Here is an 18,912-nt window from a genome sequence, read left to right on the forward strand (position 1 = left end):
GTCAGGTGGGGGCCACGTGCGAACCAGCGGGGCGGGGCTCTGACCGCGGCCTCAGCACTGGCAGTATGTGCGTGGGGGCGGGGTGCGGTAGGGAAGTAGACCTGCGTTCGAGTCCCACCCCTCTCTCAGGCCCGCTGTTTCCTCCTTTGTTCTTCGGGAGAATCCAGCGTACACAGCGTGGTGTGGGCTGGGAAAGTCCTATAAGGCGATGGCGTGGGCATAGTGAAGCCTCGGTTAGAGGGGCAGAAAGGAGCGAGCTTGAGAGCGGGAGGGTGGGGGAAGGAGAAGCTGGCCCCCTCCCGCCGAACCCTGGGGCGTTGTCATTCGGAAGATGCGAGTGCCCCGACACTGACCCCCGCAGCCGCACCAGTGGAAGTAAACCGTGAGGTCTCGAACTCTCCCACCCCTGCCCGGACCCCTCCTCCGGCATCTGCTGGTTCTCCTCCCTCACCCTTCAGAGCGGACCCGGCCTTTCACAGGACGTAGAGATGCTGCTTGATTTATTTCACACTCAACCCTGAGGCATGCTCTGAACCAGTGCCCTCCCTCCTCCCACGCCGGGGCCGCCGAGCAACGTTTGCAGAGGACTGGGGTTGGAGGAGGGTGATCCCCGTATGGCGGGGACAGTGGGTGTCTGCAGATGTTGACAGCAACGAGTGGACTCAGGTTGCTCCGGGCTGGTACTGACGCCATCCCACAGCCCCCAATTCTCGAGAGGGACAAGAGACAACAGAGTCCTAAAGGAGCGGACTAGCAGCTGACGCGCCCCGGGGCAAACCCACGCAGCATCTCAGAGGCCACACGTCCGCAGGGAGGGGAAAGAGGGTTTGTCGCCTCACGCCACAAGCGTGGGCCGCCAGGGATGCGGCTCCCGCGTCAGCTTGAGCGTGTAGCTGCGCAGGCGCGGGCAGTGCGTGCGGAAGGCATGCAGCACGGAGGGTCGCACCACGCAGAAGCAGTGCACTTCGCGCAGGCCCACGCAGCGCTCTGCCAGCTCCTCCAGCGCGGCGTCCAGCTCGGCAGAGGCGGCAGCGCGCACCTCGAGCGCGCGCAAGGTTGCGGCGTAGTGGCGCGCTGCGAAGCGCACCGGGCCTACGGTGTCCCCAGAGAGGCTGAGGCGCAGCGCAGCCACGGGCACAGCAGGCTGCAGGACGCGTGTCACGCTCTCGGCAGGCAGAGCCGGCTCCAGCTCCAGCTCTACGGCCAGTCCAGGGTGGCGGCGGCTCAGCTCGGCCCAGGCTTCATTAGGCAGGGGCGACGCGCGTGCGTCTTCGGGACATGCGCACCGCAGGGCCAGGAGCTCAAAAGGTGCGCGGTCTGGCGCCGCCAGTGCCTCGAGCGCGGTGCGCGACAGGCTGGCCAGGTGCAGGCCGAGGGCGCGCAGGCAGGGGCAGGCCTCTAGTAGCTCCAGCACGGAGCCTGGCCCCACGCTGCCCACCAGCGTACTGTTATCCAGGAAAAGGCTGCAGAGCTCCGGGCAGCCGTGTGCCACCTGCAGCACCAGCGCGTCGTCCAGTGTGAAGGGCAAGCGCCTTAGGTCGAGGTGGCGCAGCGCGCGGGCGGCCCTACAGAGGGCGTGCACGGCGTCCAGGACGTCGCGACCCGAGTCGAAGAGCCGCTTTTCTCCGCGGCACTCCAGGCACAGGCCTCGCAGCTCGGGGTTACGGCCAGCCAGTGCGGTCAGCAACTCTATGGCCGCCAGGCGGCTCGGCTCCCTGGACGGCACAAATTCCAGACGTAGATTCTGAACGTGGTCCAGGCAAGCGGACAGGTACTGCGGCTGCATGCCTTCTAGCTCACAGTCGCAACTTGGGGGTAGAGTGGTGGAGAAAAGGCATCAGCCGGCCGAGTCCCCGCGACCTGGAGAGAGGCCTCTAACCCACCCCTCAGCCTGGGTTCCAGCTACCATCCCCACTTCCTGCCCCCTCCCCACATACCTCCCTGTCCCGACCATGCCTGGTCGCTCCAAGGTGATGCTAGAAGGGAACTCCCATCCTATCCATTTAGAAGACTTCAGATGCATCTGCCGCTGGTTGAAACCTTGCCACGGAGAGCCAATGATATTTTAAGAACAGGGCTTTCTCAGCGGTCTTTAAGGAGGGGGGGGGCGTGGCCTCTGGATTGCCAGGTTCACATTTGCCTCTGCTACTTCTCAGCTGAGTAAGGAAGTGATTAAATCTCTCTGCCTCAATTTTCTATCTGTGCAACGGAGATAATAATACCACCTATCTACCACATAAAGTTTTAGTGAGGATTAAATCAATTAATATGTGTAAGGCACTTAGAACAATGGTTGGTACACAGTTGGTGGCCAATAAATGTTAGAAATTATTACACTTTGGGGGGGGGCCCGTGCATGTGGAATCTTAGTTCCCTGACCAGGGATCGAACTCACGCCCCCTGAATTGGAAATGCCCAGTCAACCACTGGACCGCTGGAAGTCCTGATTACGCTTTTTAATATGGGGAGAGTCACTGTATCTCCCCAAGCCCTGACTCCACCGAGCCAGGGAGAAGGCGGGAGGGGGAGGAGCCTGCTCACCTGATGTTCGTGTTGTGCCACACAGTGCTGCAGGTGGCAGCGGCAGCCCAAGCTCTGCAAACCCTCGCGGCAGCGGCGCGGTCCCGCAGGGGCAGGTGACGGAAAATGAGTGCCAGCACCTCCTCCGGCAGTTGTTCTCCAGGCTCCGCCATGGCCGGGAGCAGGGTGGGGGTTCCGCTGCAGGAAGGCCAAAGTGTTGAGGGAAACACCTGGAGCCTACGTGTAGAAATGCTTGTGGCCCAGGAGCTGCTATGTAATTTGCAGAGCCCAGTGCAAAATGAAAATGTGGGTCTCTTTGTTCAAAACATTATTAAGGGTTTCAAGACAGTGACAGCAGAGCATTTAACCAAGTTATTAAACCAAGCCTGGGGCCCTGTGCAGTGCACAGGTCTCAGACCCATGAAGTCTGCCCTGGATGCCGAGTATCTCTGATTCTCCTTTAAACTACGTTCTCACTTGTTGAGCAAATCCACGTTTTATGCTATATTAGAAAGAACTCAACCACGACCGGTGCACCACGTTGATAAAGCCGAATACCGGATTTGGGATGATGCTATGGGATCTTTCTTCTAGTTACCAAAGTTTTCTCTGAGCAAGTTGGAAGGCGGATGCACAGGCTCTGACTCCAGACAACCACGTCCTCCCCCCAGCTCAGAGGGCCCAGACTAGTCTCACAGGGGTCACTGAACTGCTTGCCTCCCAATTTCGACCCTGAGTACTAGGGGAGGACTAAGCCCAAGCACCGAGGACCATTGAAATGAGGCATTCTCGAAGGGCGCGGGGCATCAGAATCACTTGGACACTTGTTCACACTACAGATTCCACGGCCCCACCTACTAAGTTAGGCTCTCCGAAAAGAGTAGGGCCCAGGAATCTGAATTTCAACAAGCGCCGGTGGATTCTACAGGTCCCAAGTTGAGAAACCCGGACCTAGCCCCCACCAGTCACTAGAGAGTAACGATAGGGTTAATAGGGCGGGAGCATTAGGGAAAACTTTTAATTGGCAGAGACCACAAGCCAATCAGAAAGCAGGGACGCGGGTGGGGCACAACCGAATCCGCCCAGAGAAGGGAGGCTCTTTCGTCCACCTCGCAGGGGGAGGTGTCCCGAGAGCTTCCAAGAGAAGGCCGGCGGGGCGGAGAAAGTCTTGGGTTTCTGGGACCTGAGGAACCATGGGTTCAAGTTCCGATCCTGAACCCCAAGCAGCCCAGGCTCCCGTTGGGCGGCTTAGGTTCAGCTGGAATTCGGCAGACCCACCTCAGAGAGAGCGCTGTCTTTGTTGGAAAATGTGCGTCCTCTTTGAAGTTGCCAATTTTAGTTTAAGGTCCTTAAAGGTTTTCGTACCCAACGTTTCACGCCACTGGCCAGTTTTCTATTTTCTAGGCTAACGGACCCTGCTGGAATTTGCGCCTCGCGTATCCTGGGGCTTCTGATACCCTCCACCAGGCCTGAACTTGGGACCCACCGGCACCCCGTTCAGAGTGTCAGGGAGTATCAGAGATCAGAGATCTTCGAGCTCTACCACACAGAAGGCACCAGAAACGTCTGGTCCTCAAGGGGCACCTCCTTGTTGATCCATCCGTTGCCCGCTGGAGGAAGAGGAGCAGCTCTCACCCTGGGGCCCTCCGGCCTCGTAAGAACCACAAGTCCTCGAAGTCCCTTGCCGCAGGCTGTTCTCCCTGCTGTTTAACCTCAGGCGCCAGTTTCTTACCTGCTCAGCGGACCAGGTGGGTTTTGCCCAGAGACTGGGGACTGGCGGCGGAGGACAGCGGTGGGAAGGAACCGCGGGGAGCCCGAGGGGCGGGACGCCGGGACAGAAGGGGCGGCTCGCACTGGGGCGCCGCCCCTGCGCTCCGCGCACACCCGGAAGCAGCGCGAATCCAGTGGAGCCGGGCGGGCGTGGGAATCCGGGACGAGCCGAGGCGGCCAGGTTAGTGCAGAGGGTGGGTGGGCTTCCCAGTGCCGGCAGGAGCCGAGGTGGATCCTGGCTCGGAAGCATGGGCGCGGCGCGGTTGTCATCCGCGGCTGCTCGGGTCAGGTGGTGGTGGTGGCCTATTGGGCTGTTTCCGTGGGAGGAGGGAGAGAGGGTACGGACCTTGGTCCCCGAAAGTTCCTTGTCCCAGTTAGGGGATTTCAAGGGGCGGCAGGACCCTGTGGGTGAGAGGACGGGGTGGGGCTGTTTCTGAACAGATATTTGAGCAGAAACCCTTTGCCCTCCCCGGCCAGTAGCAAGAGCAGAACTCCAGAACGAGGGAGGCCGGGGAGCTCCCCTCGAGAGCTCGGGAGCGGCCCAGCTGAGTAGGATGCTGGGACTCTCAGCCTGTCAGTCCTTGAGGGGCCACGCCCGCCAGCAGGCCGTCACCGTCCACCCGGCCAGAGGTGGGGCTACCCGGGGACTGTTAGGCCGTGTTAATAGAACGCTGCACCGGCTGGCTCCCGGTCATAGGGGCATATTTTCTTGAGTCGGTACCCAGCTAAGAGTTCCTGGAACCCAGCCCGGCCCCGCCCGCAGAGAGGCGGACTCTGGGTGGGTGGGGCGCGGGGCTTCCCGAGGAGGGGCTTCTTTGGAAGGACACGTAGAAAGGAGTTCCCAAGGGCGCGAAACGAGCCAAGGGCCCCGGCCGCTTCTCAAAGGTTGTCTGTCCTTCTCGACCTTTAGCCTGGCAGGCCTGTTTGACTTCTGTTTGACTTCTCCCATTTGTCCAGTCGTAGTGAGTGTGAGGGAGCTTCCCCCCTCCTCCAGGTTTTCAATGTCCCGCAGGTAGGCCTGCTGGGGAGACTACCACCCTTACTTACCCACCCCTTCGGGCGGGACTGCATCTACGGGGTTTACATAAAGTAGAATATTGCTAAATACAGTGAAAATAAAAATCACGCCAAGTCTCCCCCTTCCCCAACAGAGGTAAACAATGGTAACTTCCTGTTAATTTCCAGACTATGGTTTTGGGTAAACACACAAGTATTAATATGTCTTCTACCAAAAGATTATGGGGGGGAAAAAAAAAAAAGATTATGGGGGGGTGCTCAAAAGGTACATCCCTGTGCTCAGACGCAGGGTAGGGTTATCAAGTATCATTTTTCTTGCCAGGTCTGGGTGATGCTGGAGCGCCCCTTCCCAGGTACTGTCCCAGCTTTGGCTCTCACGTTAGGGTCTGGGGGCAGATCTGAAACACAGAATAAACAGAAATGATTTAGTTCACATAATGGAAAAGTCCAAGATGGGACACAGTGTGGCTAGGAGTGCACTTCTTCATCTCTTGGCTCTGTAGCCTCCTGCGCCAGTTTCATTCTCAGTCAGGCTCTTCCCAAGCAGTGGCAGAGGAGAACTACCCTTCCTTCTCGCTCAGCTTCAAGATAGGAAGGGAAACTTATGCCTCTTTCCTATTGATCCAGCCAAATTTGCAGGTTGATTTTGATTGGTCCAACTTGAATCCTATGCCCAACTCTGAACAAATCATTTCAGGAAGGCGAATGGAATATGCAGATTGGCTAGGCCTGTTTCACTTGCCCAGGCCTGGAGCTAGGGAGTGGAGTTAGCCCTTCCAACAGGCATGTGGATTGAGACAAGGGAAGAGGGAAGGCCCCAGAGGTCAGTCAGGATTGCGGGAGGGAATCTGGGCAGGCGCAAACTACAGGTGTCCTTTGAAGTGAAGCCTGGAGATATAGTAGGAATTCAGGTCAGAAAATCTAAGTGGGGGCTGTGGTCCCACAGGGATCCTGGGAGCTCAAATTTAAGCTGAGGGCATACCATACCAGCACATGGGTCTGGTTGTGCTGTGGGGCATGGGCACCATCCAGGATAAGGATGTCTCCAGTCAGCTTTGAAAAGAGAGACACTCGGGCTTCCCTGGTGGCGCAGTGGTTGGGGGTCCGCCTGCCAATGCAGGGGACGCGGGCTCGTGCCCCGGTTCGGGAGGATCCCGCATGCCGCAGAGCGGCTGGGCCCGTGGGCCATGGCTGCTGGGCCTGCGCGTCCGGAGCCTGTGCTCCGCGAGGGGAGGGGCCACAACAGTGAGAGGCCCGCGTACCGCAAATGGAAAAAAAAAAAAAAAAAAAAAGAGAGAGAGACACCCTGGCCTGAGGAGGGAGCAGAACTTGTTGTTTCTGCTGCAACATTGTCCCTCTCCTCTTCCATCCCTGTGACCCTGGGCTCTTTCTCTGAGAAGACAGTGGAGAGACAGTCCTCACTGAAAACCTTGGCTGGGCTGGGCTGGTTTGGGCTGGGCTGTGCAGAGCCAGAAGCACAAGGGGCTGCCTGTGGGATGATGAACTTACCCTCATAAGTATGCCAGCTGGGTGGGGACGGCTGGATGTCAGCTGAGGGGACAGCTCGGCCACGTGGGACTGGACAGTTGTCTCCAGAGCTGGGTTGGGGTGATCTGAATGCGTATCTCTGTCCCCAGGAGGCAAGATGGCGGCTGGGCCAAATGGGCTCGAGGAGTGGGTGGGCAGTGCCTACCTATTTGTGGAGTCCTCGCTGGACAAGGTGGTCTTGTCGGATGCCTACGCTCACCCGCAACAGAAAGTGGCGGTGTACAGGGCTCTGCGGACTGCCCTGGCAGGTGCGTGAGTGGGCGGGCACTTGGAGAGGAAAGGCCGGCCTGGGTTGTGGGCGGGGCCAGGGACTGAGACCTCACCTCTTCAACTCTGTGGGCCTGCGCTTAACCACCACTTTAAGGAAAAGATTCGTTAGGGAAGGGCGGAGGAGGACGCCTGGTTGTGTAGGGTCTGTCTTCTCTGTGTATGCATGTGTGCCCTCGGGTGTAGACTTGTGTCTCTTGTGTCTCTGTATGATCTATGTGTGCACTAACGTGCCCCTGCTCCATGCCCCCCACTCCCCGGATCAGCCCGCTCACTGCTGTCTACTAATCGCGCCTCTCTCTTCTTTTCCTCTCTCACTGCAGCACTCCTTGCCCAAGACCCCCTCCCCAGTACCTACCTTTCGGGTCCCCTTTTCCCATCTCAGGGCAGAGGCCACTGGAGGTTGAAGCCAATAGGGGGATCTGGCTCCGGCCTCAGAGCGACGAGAGCCTCTCTCCTTCCAGGGCAGGGGGAGCCACACTAGGAGGCCGAAAACCTGAGACCTCTCGCCCCCTGTTCCGCCAGCCACCTACCCAGAGGGCTTGGCTGCCCAGGGCAAATGCCCCTTTCTACCCTGCAAAGTCTCTTGCATGTCCTTTTTGCCCACCCTCATTTGGGGCTTCAGGATTGGGGATAGAGTAGCACACACTCCATCCTAGGGTGCTCCCTGTGATAGGTCCTGGCCTTTATTCTGGGTTGTTGCTGTTTGCATCCCAATTTGCTTCCCAGCTGGGAGCTCTGGCGTATAGCCGCGCCCCTAGGTCTGGGGATGGGGAGGGCGTCTTACCTGGGGCTTCATCCGTCCTCCGGCCTCTTGGAGAATGGCCCCGCAGGGGGACCACATGCCACCTGACTGCCTGCCTTCGCAGAGAGTGGCGGGAGCCCCGACGTGCTGCAGATGCTCAAGATCCACCGCAGCGATCCGCAGCTGATCGTGCAGTTGCGTTTCAGCGGGCGCCAGGCCTGCGGCCGCTTCCTCCGCACCTACCGCGAGGGGGCACTGCGCGCCGCGCTGCAAGGGTGCTTGGCGGCGGAGCTGACCCTGCACTCCGTGCCGCTGCAACTGGAGCTGCGCGCCGGCGCGGAGCAGCTAGATGCCTTGCTGACCGACGAGGAGCGCTGTTTGAATTGCATCTTCGCCCAGAAGGTGCGGCCGGGCTGGGGCCAGGGTGGGGTGGGGATTCGCGGCTAAGACCCCCACCGACGCCGCACTCCCCTCCCTAGCCCGACCGGCTCCGGGATGAGGAACTAACAGAGTTGGAGGATGCGCTCAGGAATCTGACGTGCGGCTCGGGGGGCCAAGGGGGCGACGTGGAGGGCGCTCCGGCCCCCTCGCAGTCTCTGGCACCCTCTCCGTCGGAGGAGAAGCCACCGCCGCCGCCGCCGCCGCCGTCTGGCCAGACTTTTCTGTTCCATGGTCAGCCCGTAGGTGAGACTCCCGGAGAGAAGCAGAGGCAGCATCCTCGGGAGGATGGAGTTTGGGGAGGGGTGAGGTCTGCGCGGGATAGTCGCGGGGCGGAAATGGAAGGGTGTCCCGAGCTCACTCCGCTTCCCACTTCCCCTGCAGTGAACCGGCCGCTGAGCCTGCAGGACCAACAGACGTTCGCGCGCTCAGTGGGCCTCAAGTGGCGCAAGGTGGGGCGCTCCTTGCAGCGCGGCTGTCGTGCATTGCGGGACCCGGCGCTTGACTCACTGGCCTATGAATACGAGCGTGAAGGGCTGTATGAGCAGGCCTTCCAGCTGCTGCGGCGCTTCGTGCAGGCCGAGGGCCGCCGCGCCACGCTGCAGCGCCTGGTGGAGGCGCTCGAGGAGAACGAACTCACCAGCCTGGCAGAGGACTTGCTGGGCCTCGCAAATCCCCATGGCGGCCTGGCCTAGCCTGGGTACCAGAGAAAGGGTCAGTCGGCCAGTTGCCCAGCCAGGGTTTGGAGCACCTGCGTGACTGTAGGGTCCCTTCTAATGCTACTGCTGACCTCCTGTCCACCCACGGGACTCTGACGCCATACTTACAACCAGATATGGCTGCCCTCTCCAGGAGTCAGACAAGCACCCACAGTGTCTGCTGGGGTGCCACTGGGGGTTCTGTTCTAGATACTAGGATAGAGACAGAGCGTATGGGTGACCTGCTGCAAAAGGTCGACCTCACCTTTTCCCACCGCAGAAGAGGGGCTTTCAGCCAGACCTTACCTCTTCATTCATAGAACAATTCATTACTATTCATTAATTCAATATAATTCATTAAGGACCTGCTGTATCCTAGGCATCATCCTGGGTGCTGCAAATACCGTGGTGAACAAAACACACGAATCCTGCCTGTCCCCAGTTCACACTCAGTCTGAGACTCTGAATATTAAGAAACAGTAATAAAATACTACCAGTTTTTTGATGTGAAAAATACAAGGAGTTGTGGGAGCAACTGAGCAGGGGCCTAACCCAGGTTAGGGGTTAGGCTTCCTGGGAGAGAAATGACTGTGAATGTTGTGGGTGGTGGAATGAGAGAAGGGCAATATTCTGGGCATGGTCAGCCTCAGGTGAGGTCTTGAGGAAGGTGAGAGGAAGGGATTTAGAACAGAAGGTTTAGAGTGGCTGGATCTAGGGGTGGGTGGATTTGCAGAGACCCATTGGTGAGTGGGGGAGGCAGAGAACGTGGGGTCAGATAAGCCAATTTACAGAGTTTGGATTTTATCTGGAGGCTAGTGAGAGGCCTTTAAAAGGTTTTGGCAGTTAAGGCTGGGAGGCTGGTGAGGATGCAGAGAGAGAGAAAAGACAGTGCCCCAGGCTGGGGCAGTTAGCAGCAGAGATGGAGGGAAGGGATGAACATTGAGTTAGGACAAAGGACAACAGGCCTGGTGACACTGAATGAGGGAGGTGGGAGAGGACTCCAGAGTTTCTGCCTTTGCCAGTTGGAGGGAAGGTGGAGCTGCCTGCTGAGATAGGGGCCCTGGGGGAGGTGAAGTGCTTGCTCTGTTTGGGACAAGTTGGGCATGATGTTCCTGTAGAACATCCAGGGAGAGAGTCCAAGGATAGCTGGATCTATAGTTTTGAGTTCAGGAGAGTGTCGAGGCCCAGGATTCAGAAATGTACAGGTGGGAGTGGGTGGGATGGCCCAGGGGGAGGTCCTGAAGGTCACCAACCAGAAAAAAGAGCAACCCAAATTGGAAGGAGGAAAACCAGATTTGGAAGCCAGGGGAATACCCACCTGCTGTGATGGAGGCTGCAAATCTGTCAAAGCTGCGGAGTGTCCACTGGAGTCGGGGAAAAGGTTACTAGGTGGGGGCTGTTTCTGGGACATGGTGTGGACAGCCTGAAACCAGAACACAGGAGAGATGGGAGGTGAGGCAGCAGAGACAGCCGGAGTAGAGGACTCCTGAGAAGTCTGTGACCGGGAGAGTGAGGCTCAGGTCGGAGGGTTTATTTTGTAAGGGAGAATATTGGTGGGAAGAAGTCAGAAGGCGCAGTCACAGCCACTGGAAAGAGGATGGCACTGGGTAGCAGTGCTGGTTCTCACAGTCTGCCCTCATAAACTCTTGGGTGGGGCGGGGGGGGGGGGGGTGGGTGTTGTCTACTCCAGGCCCCACTGCATGGCTGGGACCTGGAGGCTCTGAGTTCCAGGAAGAGAGAGGTGGCAGCCAGAGCTGGGCAAGGCCTGGGCCCCAATCTCCAGAGCGCCTCTCTGCCCGCCTGTGTCCACATCAAACCCTTTGCTCACTGGTCTACTTCAGGAGTCCCCCAAGCTAAACCAATCCCTGCCAGCCCTACCTGGCCTGCAGTGGGCCCAGGCTTGGTTATTTCTTCCTGCAGGAGGTGATGATGGCCTGGGGCACTAGGGACTAAAGAACTCAGAACTGCCTCTGGAGAGACAGACTGAAGTGCTCACCTGTGAAGTTAAAGCAGACAGGGTTGGCCCCCCTCTCCTGCATCCAAGTGGATGGATAGGGAGAGGGGCAAGGGAGGACAGAGGAAAGAGTCTTGGACTGAATTCCAGAAGATCTGGGACAGTGCTCTTACCTTCTGCCTGTACGATCCTGGGCAAGTCACTTAACTCCCTGAGGGGCAGCGTCCCCATCTGGGCATAATCAATGACAGCTGCTGCCAGGGTTGTGAGAATTGCACACGCAGTTTTGTTGGTCCTTGTGTGCGTGGTGTGTCTGCTGGCGGGCATGGCAGAGTCAGGAGAAAGGAGGCAGCCATGTATCCGGGGCACTTTTTGGACCCTGTCTTGCGGAACCAGGGCTCCTGGAAAGCTGAGGAGAGGCACTTCCAAGGATGGCCTGGGAGGGGTCGATGCCAAGCCCTCCTGCGCTGGGGCTCCTGCCCAGCCCAGGCCCTTTCTGCTCCGGAGAGGCAGGGGTAGGGAAACTAACCAGAAAGGTTAGTGCTTCTTCCCGTCCCCCGGAAAGGCAGAATTGGGAAGTCTGAGCCTGCACGGAGACCAGAACTCACCTCTTTGAGCTTCCCAGAGAGAGCTGACCGTGAGGATCCCTCTCAGAGATTAGTCTCCACTCGGAGACAGCGCTCCGGCAGCGCCAGGGCGGAGCTGACTGAGCTCCAGATGTCCGGGCGCACACAGCTGTAGGGTCACGTGGCAGCGGCCCCGGCCCCCCTTCCTGCCAACGTTGCATTTGGCCCAGGCCCCGTCCATGGCCGCCCTTGGGACCCCGCGCTGAGCCCCGGAGGCCCCGGCATCCGGGGCCACGCCGCTCCCAAGGGCCGAACGTGTATCAGGATCCCAAGGACCTCCGTGGTGGGTAGGGATGAGGAGAAGGGATTCAGCCTCAACGCGGGAAGAGGGTGGGGCCGAGTCTCCGCGTCTCCCTGATCTGGCTCTGGGGCACCGTGCTAGGCCGGAGCTGAGAGGGTGGGGGTCGGCTATTAGGAGGAACTTCTTGCCCTTTCAGGGTGCCCATCCCGGTGGGGGGTCAGGGCCCAAAGTAGGAGGACAACGGAGGGGGATGAACAGCCGGCAGCTGGAGACCCCAGGCGTGTGGCCTCCCGCGCCCTACCCCCGGGGAGGGCGGGGCCGGAGCCCCTGCCGGCTGCTGGCTTCCTTGTCTTGAGCCCCTGACTGAGTCTCTCCGCAGGGGCCGCGGGCGCCTGCCAGGCGGACATGAGGCGGAGGCTGCGCCTACGCGGAGAAGCGTCGCTCACGCTGCTCCTCGGCGCCGCCCTCGGCCTCCTGCTCTATGCGCAGCGCGATGGCGCGGCCCCGACGACGAACGCGCCGCGAGCTCAAGGGAGGGCGGCGCCGGGGCCCACCCCGGGGCTCCGTGTGTTTCAGGCGCCGGACGCGGGCGCAGCCCCGCCGGCCTACGAAGAGGATACGCCGGAGCCGCCCACGCCCACGGGACCTTTTGACTTTGGCCGCTATCTTCGAGCCAAGGACCAGCGGCGCTTCCCTCTCCTCATTAACCAGCCGCACAAGTGCCGAGGAAATGGCGCACCCCCCGGCGGACCCGACCTGCTCATCGCCGTCAAGTCGGTGGCTGCGGACTTCGAGCGGCGCCAAGCAGTGCGCCAGACGTGGGGGGCTGAGGGTCGCGTGCAGGGGGCGCTAGTGCGCCGGGTGTTTTTGCTGGGCGTGCCCCGGGGCGCGGGCACAGACGGGGCAGACGCGGAGGGGGCGGGCACTAGAACGCACTGGAGCGCCCTGCTGCGTGCTGAGAGCCGTGCGTACGCGGACATCCTGCTCTGGGCCTTCGACGACACTTTCTTCAACCTAACGCTCAAGGAGATCCATTTTCTGGCCTGGGCCTCCGCCTACTGCCCCGACGTGCGCTTCGTCTTTAAGGGCGACGCCGACGTGTTTGTGCACGTGGGAAACCTGCTGGAGTTCCTGGCACCAAGGGACCCGGAGCAGGACCTGCTTGCAGGTGACGTGATAGTGCAGGCGCGGCCAATCCGCGTGCGGGCCAGCAAGTACTACATCCCTGAGGCTGTGTACGGCCTGCCCGCCTACCCGGCCTACGCAGGCGGTGGCGGCTTCGTTCTCTCGGGGGCCACGCTGCGCCGCCTGGCCGGTGCCTGCGCGCAGGTTGAGCTTTTCCCCATTGACGACGTCTTTTTGGGCATGTGTCTACAGCGCCTGCGTCTCACGCCTGAGCCTCACCCTGCTTTCCGCACCTTTGGCATCCCTCGACCTTCAGCCGCTCCGCACCTCCGCACCTTCGACCCCTGCTTTTACCGCGAGCTGGTTGTAGTGCACGGGCTCTCGGCTGCTGACATATGGCTTATGTGGCACTTGCTGCACCGGCCACACGGGCCAGCCTGTGCGCGTCCATGGCCTGTCGCTGCGGGTCCCTTCCAGTGGGGCCCCTAGCCACCTGTCACAGCTCTAAGCCCCCCTCATTCAGACCCAGGAGGTAAGTGGGAGGTAGCTTGAAGGGTAGGTTTCCCAGGCGGATTAGTGCTGTGTATGTGGTTCTTCCCCAGAAAGGGGCATCCAGGTGTCTTCCTCCAGAAGGTCCCAGGGAGTGAAGATTGAGGTTGGTTCCTGCTGACACACCCTATTGGGAGGTGATCTGGAACCAATCTAATGGTGGCCCTTTGAGACAGCCAGGGCTGAGGTGGTGGAGAACCAGGCTCTTTGACAAGCAGGTGAACGTGCTTGGTCCTCCTAGTAGGGATGTGGGTCGGGGTGGGGGTGGCAGAGGCTCATGGAATCTGACAATACTTCTTAGTTTGGAACCCCTAGAGTGAGGCCAACAAATGCAGATCTTTCTCAAGGCTGGACCCCACAGGGATGGGTAGGGGCCTGGCCTCAGTCCTCATGGAACCGGCAGCCATTCTGCCACAACTCAATCTGAAAGTAGGCGTTTTGCTTCCTATTTGCCCCTTCAAACTGCATTCTTAGCCACGTCTAGGTCTTTAGATCTGCTTTCCTGGGGCCAAGCCCTCCTGAGCCCTGGGCTAGCTGGAACATTAGGGATGGAGACACACAGGGACTGAGCGCATTGTCCTACCTAGTCTTCCCCCATATCCAGCTACCCACCTACACCCACACAACTGTGCCATTCTCTCACTGGAGCCTGTGCTACCCCCTTCAGAGGAGCCAAGGAACCTTTTTCTAAGAGGACTCCTCCAGCTGTAAGTTTCCCCATATTCTTCAACCACCCCCTTTCTCAAAAAAATCAACGCCTCCACGCTCATTTTAGTATAAACATCCCAGCAACAGCACATGGGGAGCTGTCGTGGAGGGCATAGGTCTTTATTGGAGGAGGGGTATGGGCAGGGCATGAGGAAGGTTCCCCCATGCTAGGAAGATGGGAACAGTCCTGGCTGCCCCACAGTGGGATGTGTGAGAGTCTCTGGCCAGGCCACAGTCCACACGGGAAGACACCAGTCACAAAGTCATGGGAACGCCACACAAGCCTGGCTGTAGGCCCAGGCACCACACAGGCGCCCAGGGCAGGTCCCCTGCACATTCATTGTTAAACTATACAGGATGAGGCTGTACATGAGTTAATTACAAAAGAGTCATATTTACAAAAATCTGTACACACATTTGAAAAACTCACAAAATTGTCATCTATGTATCACAAGTTGCTAGACCAAAATATTAAAAATGGGATAAAATTATACATTTCTCTTCTCAATTCTTTTCAAAAGGATTAATATTTTTAAAGCACATATGCTACTTTCCTTAGCAAGTCCCACGAAGAGACTGAGCAGCCCAGCCCTCCATGAGCCCCAGGGGCCTTGAGCCGCGAATGGGCCCGGCCAAGGGACACTGCCCAGAGCTGAGGCAGGGGGGCCAAGCCCACAGTGCAGAACAGAATGCTGAAACACAAAAAAAGAAGGAAGATGTCTTTGGCTAAAACTTTGGCATTAAAACAAAGAGGCAAACAGGATGGAAACATGCAGCCCTGCCAGCCAGGTTGGGGCAGAGTAGGGGAACAGGCGGCCTTGAAGGCTGGCTCCAAGAGGGGTGGGAACCAGGCCTGGGCACGTACCTTGATGGTAGAAAGTTGTGTTTCAACCAGTTGGGTGTGCCTACTGGGCCTGGCAGGGAGCACGTGCAAGAAAGAAACAGGGAAGGGCAAGTGGGCCACCTTGGCCACAGCCAGCTCATCAAGTAACTAAAGTGGATGTAGTGCAAAAGTTGCAACCAAGTACTACGGACATGCTACCTGCTTGCCTTAAGGGTCATGTGGCAATGTTGGGCCAAAGGCAGGACCCTGTCCTTGTCTGGGTGCCTGTGTCCTCAGCCAGAGAAAGAGCCCCAAGTTTTCCCAATGTGTCAGGGACAGGGGAGACAGAACCCTGTCTCCTTACACGTTAGTCGAGAGCTCCTGGGTCCAGGTATCAAGGCTCAGAGTTTGTGCTTCTCTTTGCAGTCTGTGTCCCCTGTTGGCACCAGCAGGCTGAGATCGCACAGAAGAATATTTGGGCCTCTCACCCCATGGCAGAGCACCCAGCCTGAGCCCCACCTCAAAATATCACAACAGCCCTTCCACACTGGCAAGGTGTCCAAGAAAACCCACAGGGTGGCCTGCTGAACAGGATGCGATACACAGTTCCATGGGGCAGAGGGGCATGGGTGGTGATGTTCCTAGGGGAGTTCCGCGGTTCTCAGGTGGGCACCAGGCCTGGGGGGGCCATAAAGGGTCACTGAGGCAATGTGGTTGTTCTGCATGACCTGTTATGAGAAGAGGACAGCGAATCAAGGGGGAGGAGTTGAAGGGATGTAAGCAGAGCAGGCAATCAGACCCACAAAAACCGGCAGTGGCATCAGTCCTGTGCTGTGACTGAAGAGAAGGGACTTGAGGCAGCTCCTATGCACAGGGGCTGGAGGTTGTGTGTGCAACCCACCTGCACACGGGGCTGGACTGACCCCTCAACACCCCCCAACTCATGCTAAGGGGGTCATCTCTGCTCCTGTGTCTGCCTGTTTCTCTGGGATATATAAACTTCACCACACCCATTTGTCCAGTCCTTCTGGAACTGCTAGAGGTCTGCTGAAGGTATGGCATCCAGATGGGAAAACAGGGGCAGCCCATTCTTCTCCCAAGCCAGTGGGGCCTCTATAGCCACTCATCCCACAGCACGTTCATTCACATGGCATTTAAAGGCCCCCAACACACCCGGACTGAGCCCCACTTGCTCTGTGGTTACCTTTCCTATTGTACTCACATTTTCAAATATAAATGTGGTATCCCCATTTCCTCTCATCTTGTTGGATTAACCTGCCCAGCAGGGCCCTCAGGCCCTCCCCAATCTCCCTCTCAATCACTTGCCTGTCCTCGCCATGACCACCGGCCACTCAACCCCCAGGGCTTACCTCAAAGATCATCCGCTGAAGACCAAAGCAGAACGTGGAGCCAAATGGGTTGGTGTTGTTTGGGGAGGAGGACCTGAGGCCGGGGAAGCCACAGTTAGAGGGGCAGACAGAGGCCAAGGCCAGGCAGGGCATCCAGTTCCTTTTGGGATGGGGGCTATTAGCCAGTGGTCCCTCATGGCTGTGAGTGTTTCCCACACAGGCCCTTGAGGTCCTAGGCATAGTGATGGGCCTCATTCAAGCACCAAATCCTACATAGTCCAGCTGGCACAGAAAGTTAACATGCAGTTGGACTGGAGTGGTGCAAAGTCAGGAGGGAGAGGGAACGTCAGGCAGGATGCAACCAGGTATTGGGCTGTGAACTAAAGCAGGTTGCAGCTTTGATAGGGAAAAGGGGGCCCAGGACAGCTAGTCAAAACTGCCTCCCTTTCTGAATAACTAGAGGCAAAAAGGTTCCCATACCTGGAGATAGGTGGGAGAGGGGGGAGCTATCCCAAGGGGCAGCCTCTCTGGTGTGAGTAAACATGCAGAACAGCTGGCCTAGTCCTAACACGCAGGGTTGCAGCAGGAAGCATGTTTGTGGCAACATCAGAAGTTTGTCGTTTCTGTCATTAAGCCATACCCACTGCTAGGGCTCCCTGGGCCTTCTGGGCTGTGAGGACCCGGATGGGGTGATCAGAGGCAGCAACCTCCCGCTCACCTGTGCAGGACAACAGGCTTCTCCACAGGGTGGCCCAGGAGGTCCTGGATGTTGTCCCACTGTAAGAGGGATGCGGGTGATAGGGGATTAGCAGGGACCCGACCCTACCCGTGACAAATGGCTGGCCCAAAGGACATGGGAACCCAGACTGCTGGCAGACTCATGCCTACCTCATTTTCAGACTGCATCAGGTGGGAAAATAGGAGCTTACCTTGCTGTAGGTCGTGCATGTTTCTGTCTGACCATCTGTGTTTTCTGAAAAGACAACACAGGGTGGTTGGTATCTGGCCTGGCCCGGATTCAGTTCCACACCTGCTCAGGTAGATGTCTCAGCCCACCTGTGACCCCAGCCCTAGCCACCCTATGCACTGGGATTGAAGTTTGGAAACCAGCAATCCCATGGTCACAGGATAAGACCTTGAGGGCCTCCAGGAGACTACAGACGAAGAACACTGTGGCCCCCAGAACACAGAGCCCAACCCAGAGGAGCTGAGGCTATGGGCAGGAGCAGGTGGGCAAAGACGCCACAAACCCAACCACTGCCACCCTCTCTGCGTGGATCAATCTCTTCTCATCATGAGAGATTGATTCTAAAATCCTTTCCTTACCCTGAGGACACTGACTACTCACCTCTCTTTACGGTTAGTGGGATCTTGAACTCACAGCGGTGATAACTAGAGAAAGAAGGCAGATGGGTAAAGGCTGAACCCCTTGGGAGGCCTTGACCACCCCCACATCTCAACTCTGCACCCCAGGAAAAACAGGATCAAGCACACTTGCCCAAAGCCCTGGCTCTGGGCCTGACACAGTGTTCCCTGGGAGAGGCCAGATCTGGGCACTGGAGTCAAACCAAAAAGGGCACAGCTTGGGGGCTCTGAAGACCCTATCACCTCAGATAAGAGGCCAAGCTTTCTGAATCTATTTCCCTATTTGTAAAATGGGCATAAATGGAGAGATATAAGGAAATGGGTACTATACCAGGAACAGAGCCAACACTCAGGAAATGTTTGCTTTCCAGGAAATAGCAAACATCAAAGCCACAAGCTCTCTTTCCTGGAGGGGCAGGTACAGGTATACTCACATATTAAAATTATAATGTCCAGGGTAATTGGTGTGTAGGACAAATTTCTTCACTTTGTGTGTATTCGCATCAAAGAGGATGTCCTGGGATAGAAAACAAGGATGCCCAAGTGGGGAAAGTTACTGAGGCAGGGCAGGGGGCTTTCGAGGGCATGTCCAACTTAGAGACACCCACTCCACAATGGGGATGCCCTTGGGGAACAGCTTTCTCCCAAATAACAATCAAGGGGACAGCTGAGGCTGAGTGCGAAGGGATGACGACATACACCGAACCATCTACAGGCCTCGTCATTCCAAACCTTATACCAGTAGGCCCAAAAGGCACAAGGGACTACAGCTCCCACTGCTTGGGAACTCAAACACGGTCAGGGATATCTTTCCTGACCAAAAACACCTGATAAAAAATGTAACCGAGTGCTTGCTTCAGCAGCACATATACTAAAGTTGGAACGATACAGAGAAGATTAGCATGGCCCTTGCACAAGGATGACATGCAAATTCGTAAAGTGTTCCATATTTTTTAAAAGATGTTAAAAAGGGCTTCCCTGGTGGCGCAGTGGTTGAGAGTCCGCCTGCCAATGCAGGGGACACGGGTTCATGACCCGGTCCGGGAAGATCCCACATGCCGCGGAGCGGCTGGGACTGTGAGCCATGGCCGCTGAGCCTGTGCGTCTGGAGCCTGTGCTCCACAACAGGAGAGGCCACAACAGTGAGAGGCCCGCGTACCGCAAAAAAA

General features: G+C 57.9%; 4 protein-coding genes, 1 long non-coding RNA gene and 1 other non-coding gene across 9 annotated transcripts in view; 3 read left to right on the top strand and 3 right to left on the bottom strand.

Annotated features, from left to right (window-relative positions):
- Positions 1-483: 483 nt before the first annotated feature.
- On the bottom strand, positions 484-4,845 carry FBXL8 (F-box and leucine rich repeat protein 8). The gene is made up of 3 exons (XM_027119637.1): positions 4,253-4,845; positions 2,542-2,718; positions 484-1,808 (listed from the first exon to the last, which is right to left on the bottom strand). Exons 1-3 carry the CDS (start codon positions 4,558-4,560, stop codon positions 836-838), a joined length of 1,458 nt encoding a protein of 485 aa, XP_026975438.1. The 5' UTR covers positions 4,561-4,845; the 3' UTR covers positions 484-835.
- Positions 3,659-9,517, top strand: TRADD (TNFRSF1A associated via death domain). Of its 2 annotated transcripts, none has more exons than XM_027119643.1 (5): positions 3,659-4,268; positions 6,945-7,103; positions 7,992-8,269; positions 8,347-8,551; positions 8,690-9,517. In XM_027119643.1, the coding sequence occupies exons 2-5, from the start codon at positions 6,953-6,955 to the stop codon at positions 8,998-9,000; spliced, it is 945 nt and encodes a 314-aa protein (XP_026975444.1). In that variant the 5' UTR covers positions 3,659-4,268; positions 6,945-6,952; the 3' UTR covers positions 9,001-9,517. The 2 variants fall into 2 exon arrangements, with proteins under 2 accessions (XP_026975444.1, XP_026975445.1); XM_027119644.1 differs by lacking the exon at positions 3,659-4,268 and adding an exon at positions 4,414-4,471.
- Positions 8,476-11,211, bottom strand: LOC113627219 (uncharacterized). The gene is made up of 3 exons (XR_003435470.1): positions 11,131-11,211; positions 10,322-10,999; positions 8,476-8,584 (listed from the first exon to the last, which is right to left on the bottom strand). It is a non-coding gene; the product is annotated as an uncharacterized LOC113627219 (long non-coding RNA).
- Positions 11,212-11,742: 531 nt separating this feature from the next.
- On the top strand, positions 11,743-14,306 carry B3GNT9 (UDP-GlcNAc:betaGal beta-1,3-N-acetylglucosaminyltransferase 9). The gene is made up of 2 exons (XM_027119642.1): positions 11,743-11,866; positions 12,204-14,306. The coding sequence occupies exon 2, from the start codon at positions 12,230-12,232 to the stop codon at positions 13,436-13,438; it is 1,209 nt and encodes a 402-aa protein (XP_026975443.1). The 5' UTR covers positions 11,743-11,866; positions 12,204-12,229; the 3' UTR covers positions 13,439-14,306.
- The window catches only part of PHAF1 (phagophore assembly factor 1), a 28,274-nt gene continuing 23,629 nt past the window's right edge, over positions 14,268-18,912 (bottom strand). For all 3 annotated transcript variants that reach the window (XM_027119640.1, XM_027119639.1, XM_027119641.1), the window contains 6 exons: positions 18,178-18,260; positions 17,727-17,770; positions 17,308-17,351; positions 17,097-17,155; positions 16,400-16,472; positions 14,268-15,757 (listed from right to left, as the gene is read on the bottom strand). In XM_027119640.1, the coding sequence (XP_026975441.1) occupies positions 15,671-15,757; positions 16,400-16,472; positions 17,097-17,155; positions 17,308-17,351; positions 17,727-17,770; positions 18,178-18,260 (390 nt within the window). In that variant the 3' untranslated portion in view covers positions 14,268-15,670. The remainder of the gene's footprint in view (positions 15,758-16,399; positions 16,473-17,096; positions 17,156-17,307; positions 17,352-17,726; positions 17,771-18,177; positions 18,261-18,912) is intronic.
- LOC113627404 (U6 spliceosomal RNA) lies at positions 18,591-18,697 on the top strand. The gene has a single exon (XR_003435526.1). It is a non-coding gene; the product is annotated as a U6 spliceosomal RNA (small nuclear RNA).

Source organism: Aethalodelphis obliquidens, unplaced genomic scaffold (genome assembly GCF_003676395.1).
Source record: "Aethalodelphis obliquidens isolate GAN/ISIS:26980383/991018 unplaced genomic scaffold, ASM367639v1 scaffold20, whole genome shotgun sequence".
NCBI classification, from domain to species: Eukaryota; Metazoa; Chordata; class Mammalia; order Artiodactyla; family Delphinidae; genus Aethalodelphis; species Aethalodelphis obliquidens.

Coding starts and splice junctions, on each gene's coding strand:
- FBXL8 (XM_027119637.1), bottom strand. CDS start 4,560: ATGACAACCGCGCCGCGCCCATGCTTCCGAGCCAGGATCCACCTCGGC. Junction 2,719..4,252: donor CCACCTGGTCCGCTGAGCAG/GTAAGAAACTGG, acceptor GCCTTCCTGCAG/CGGAACCCCCACCCTGCTCC. Junction 1,809..2,541: donor TGGCACAACACGAACATCAG/GTGAGCAGGCTC, acceptor TCTACCCCCAAG/TTGCGACTGTGAGCTAGAAG.
- TRADD (XM_027119643.1), top strand. CDS start 6,953: ATGGCGGCTGGGCCAAATGGGCTCGAGGAGTGGGTGGGCAGTGCCTAC. Junction 7,104..7,991: donor TCTGCGGACTGCCCTGGCAG/GTGCGTGAGTGG, acceptor CTGCCTTCGCAG/AGAGTGGCGGGAGCCCCGAC. Junction 8,270..8,346: donor ATTGCATCTTCGCCCAGAAG/GTGCGGCCGGGC, acceptor TCCCCTCCCTAG/CCCGACCGGCTCCGGGATGA.
- B3GNT9 (XM_027119642.1), top strand. CDS start 12,230: ATGAGGCGGAGGCTGCGCCTACGCGGAGAAGCGTCGCTCACGCTGCTC.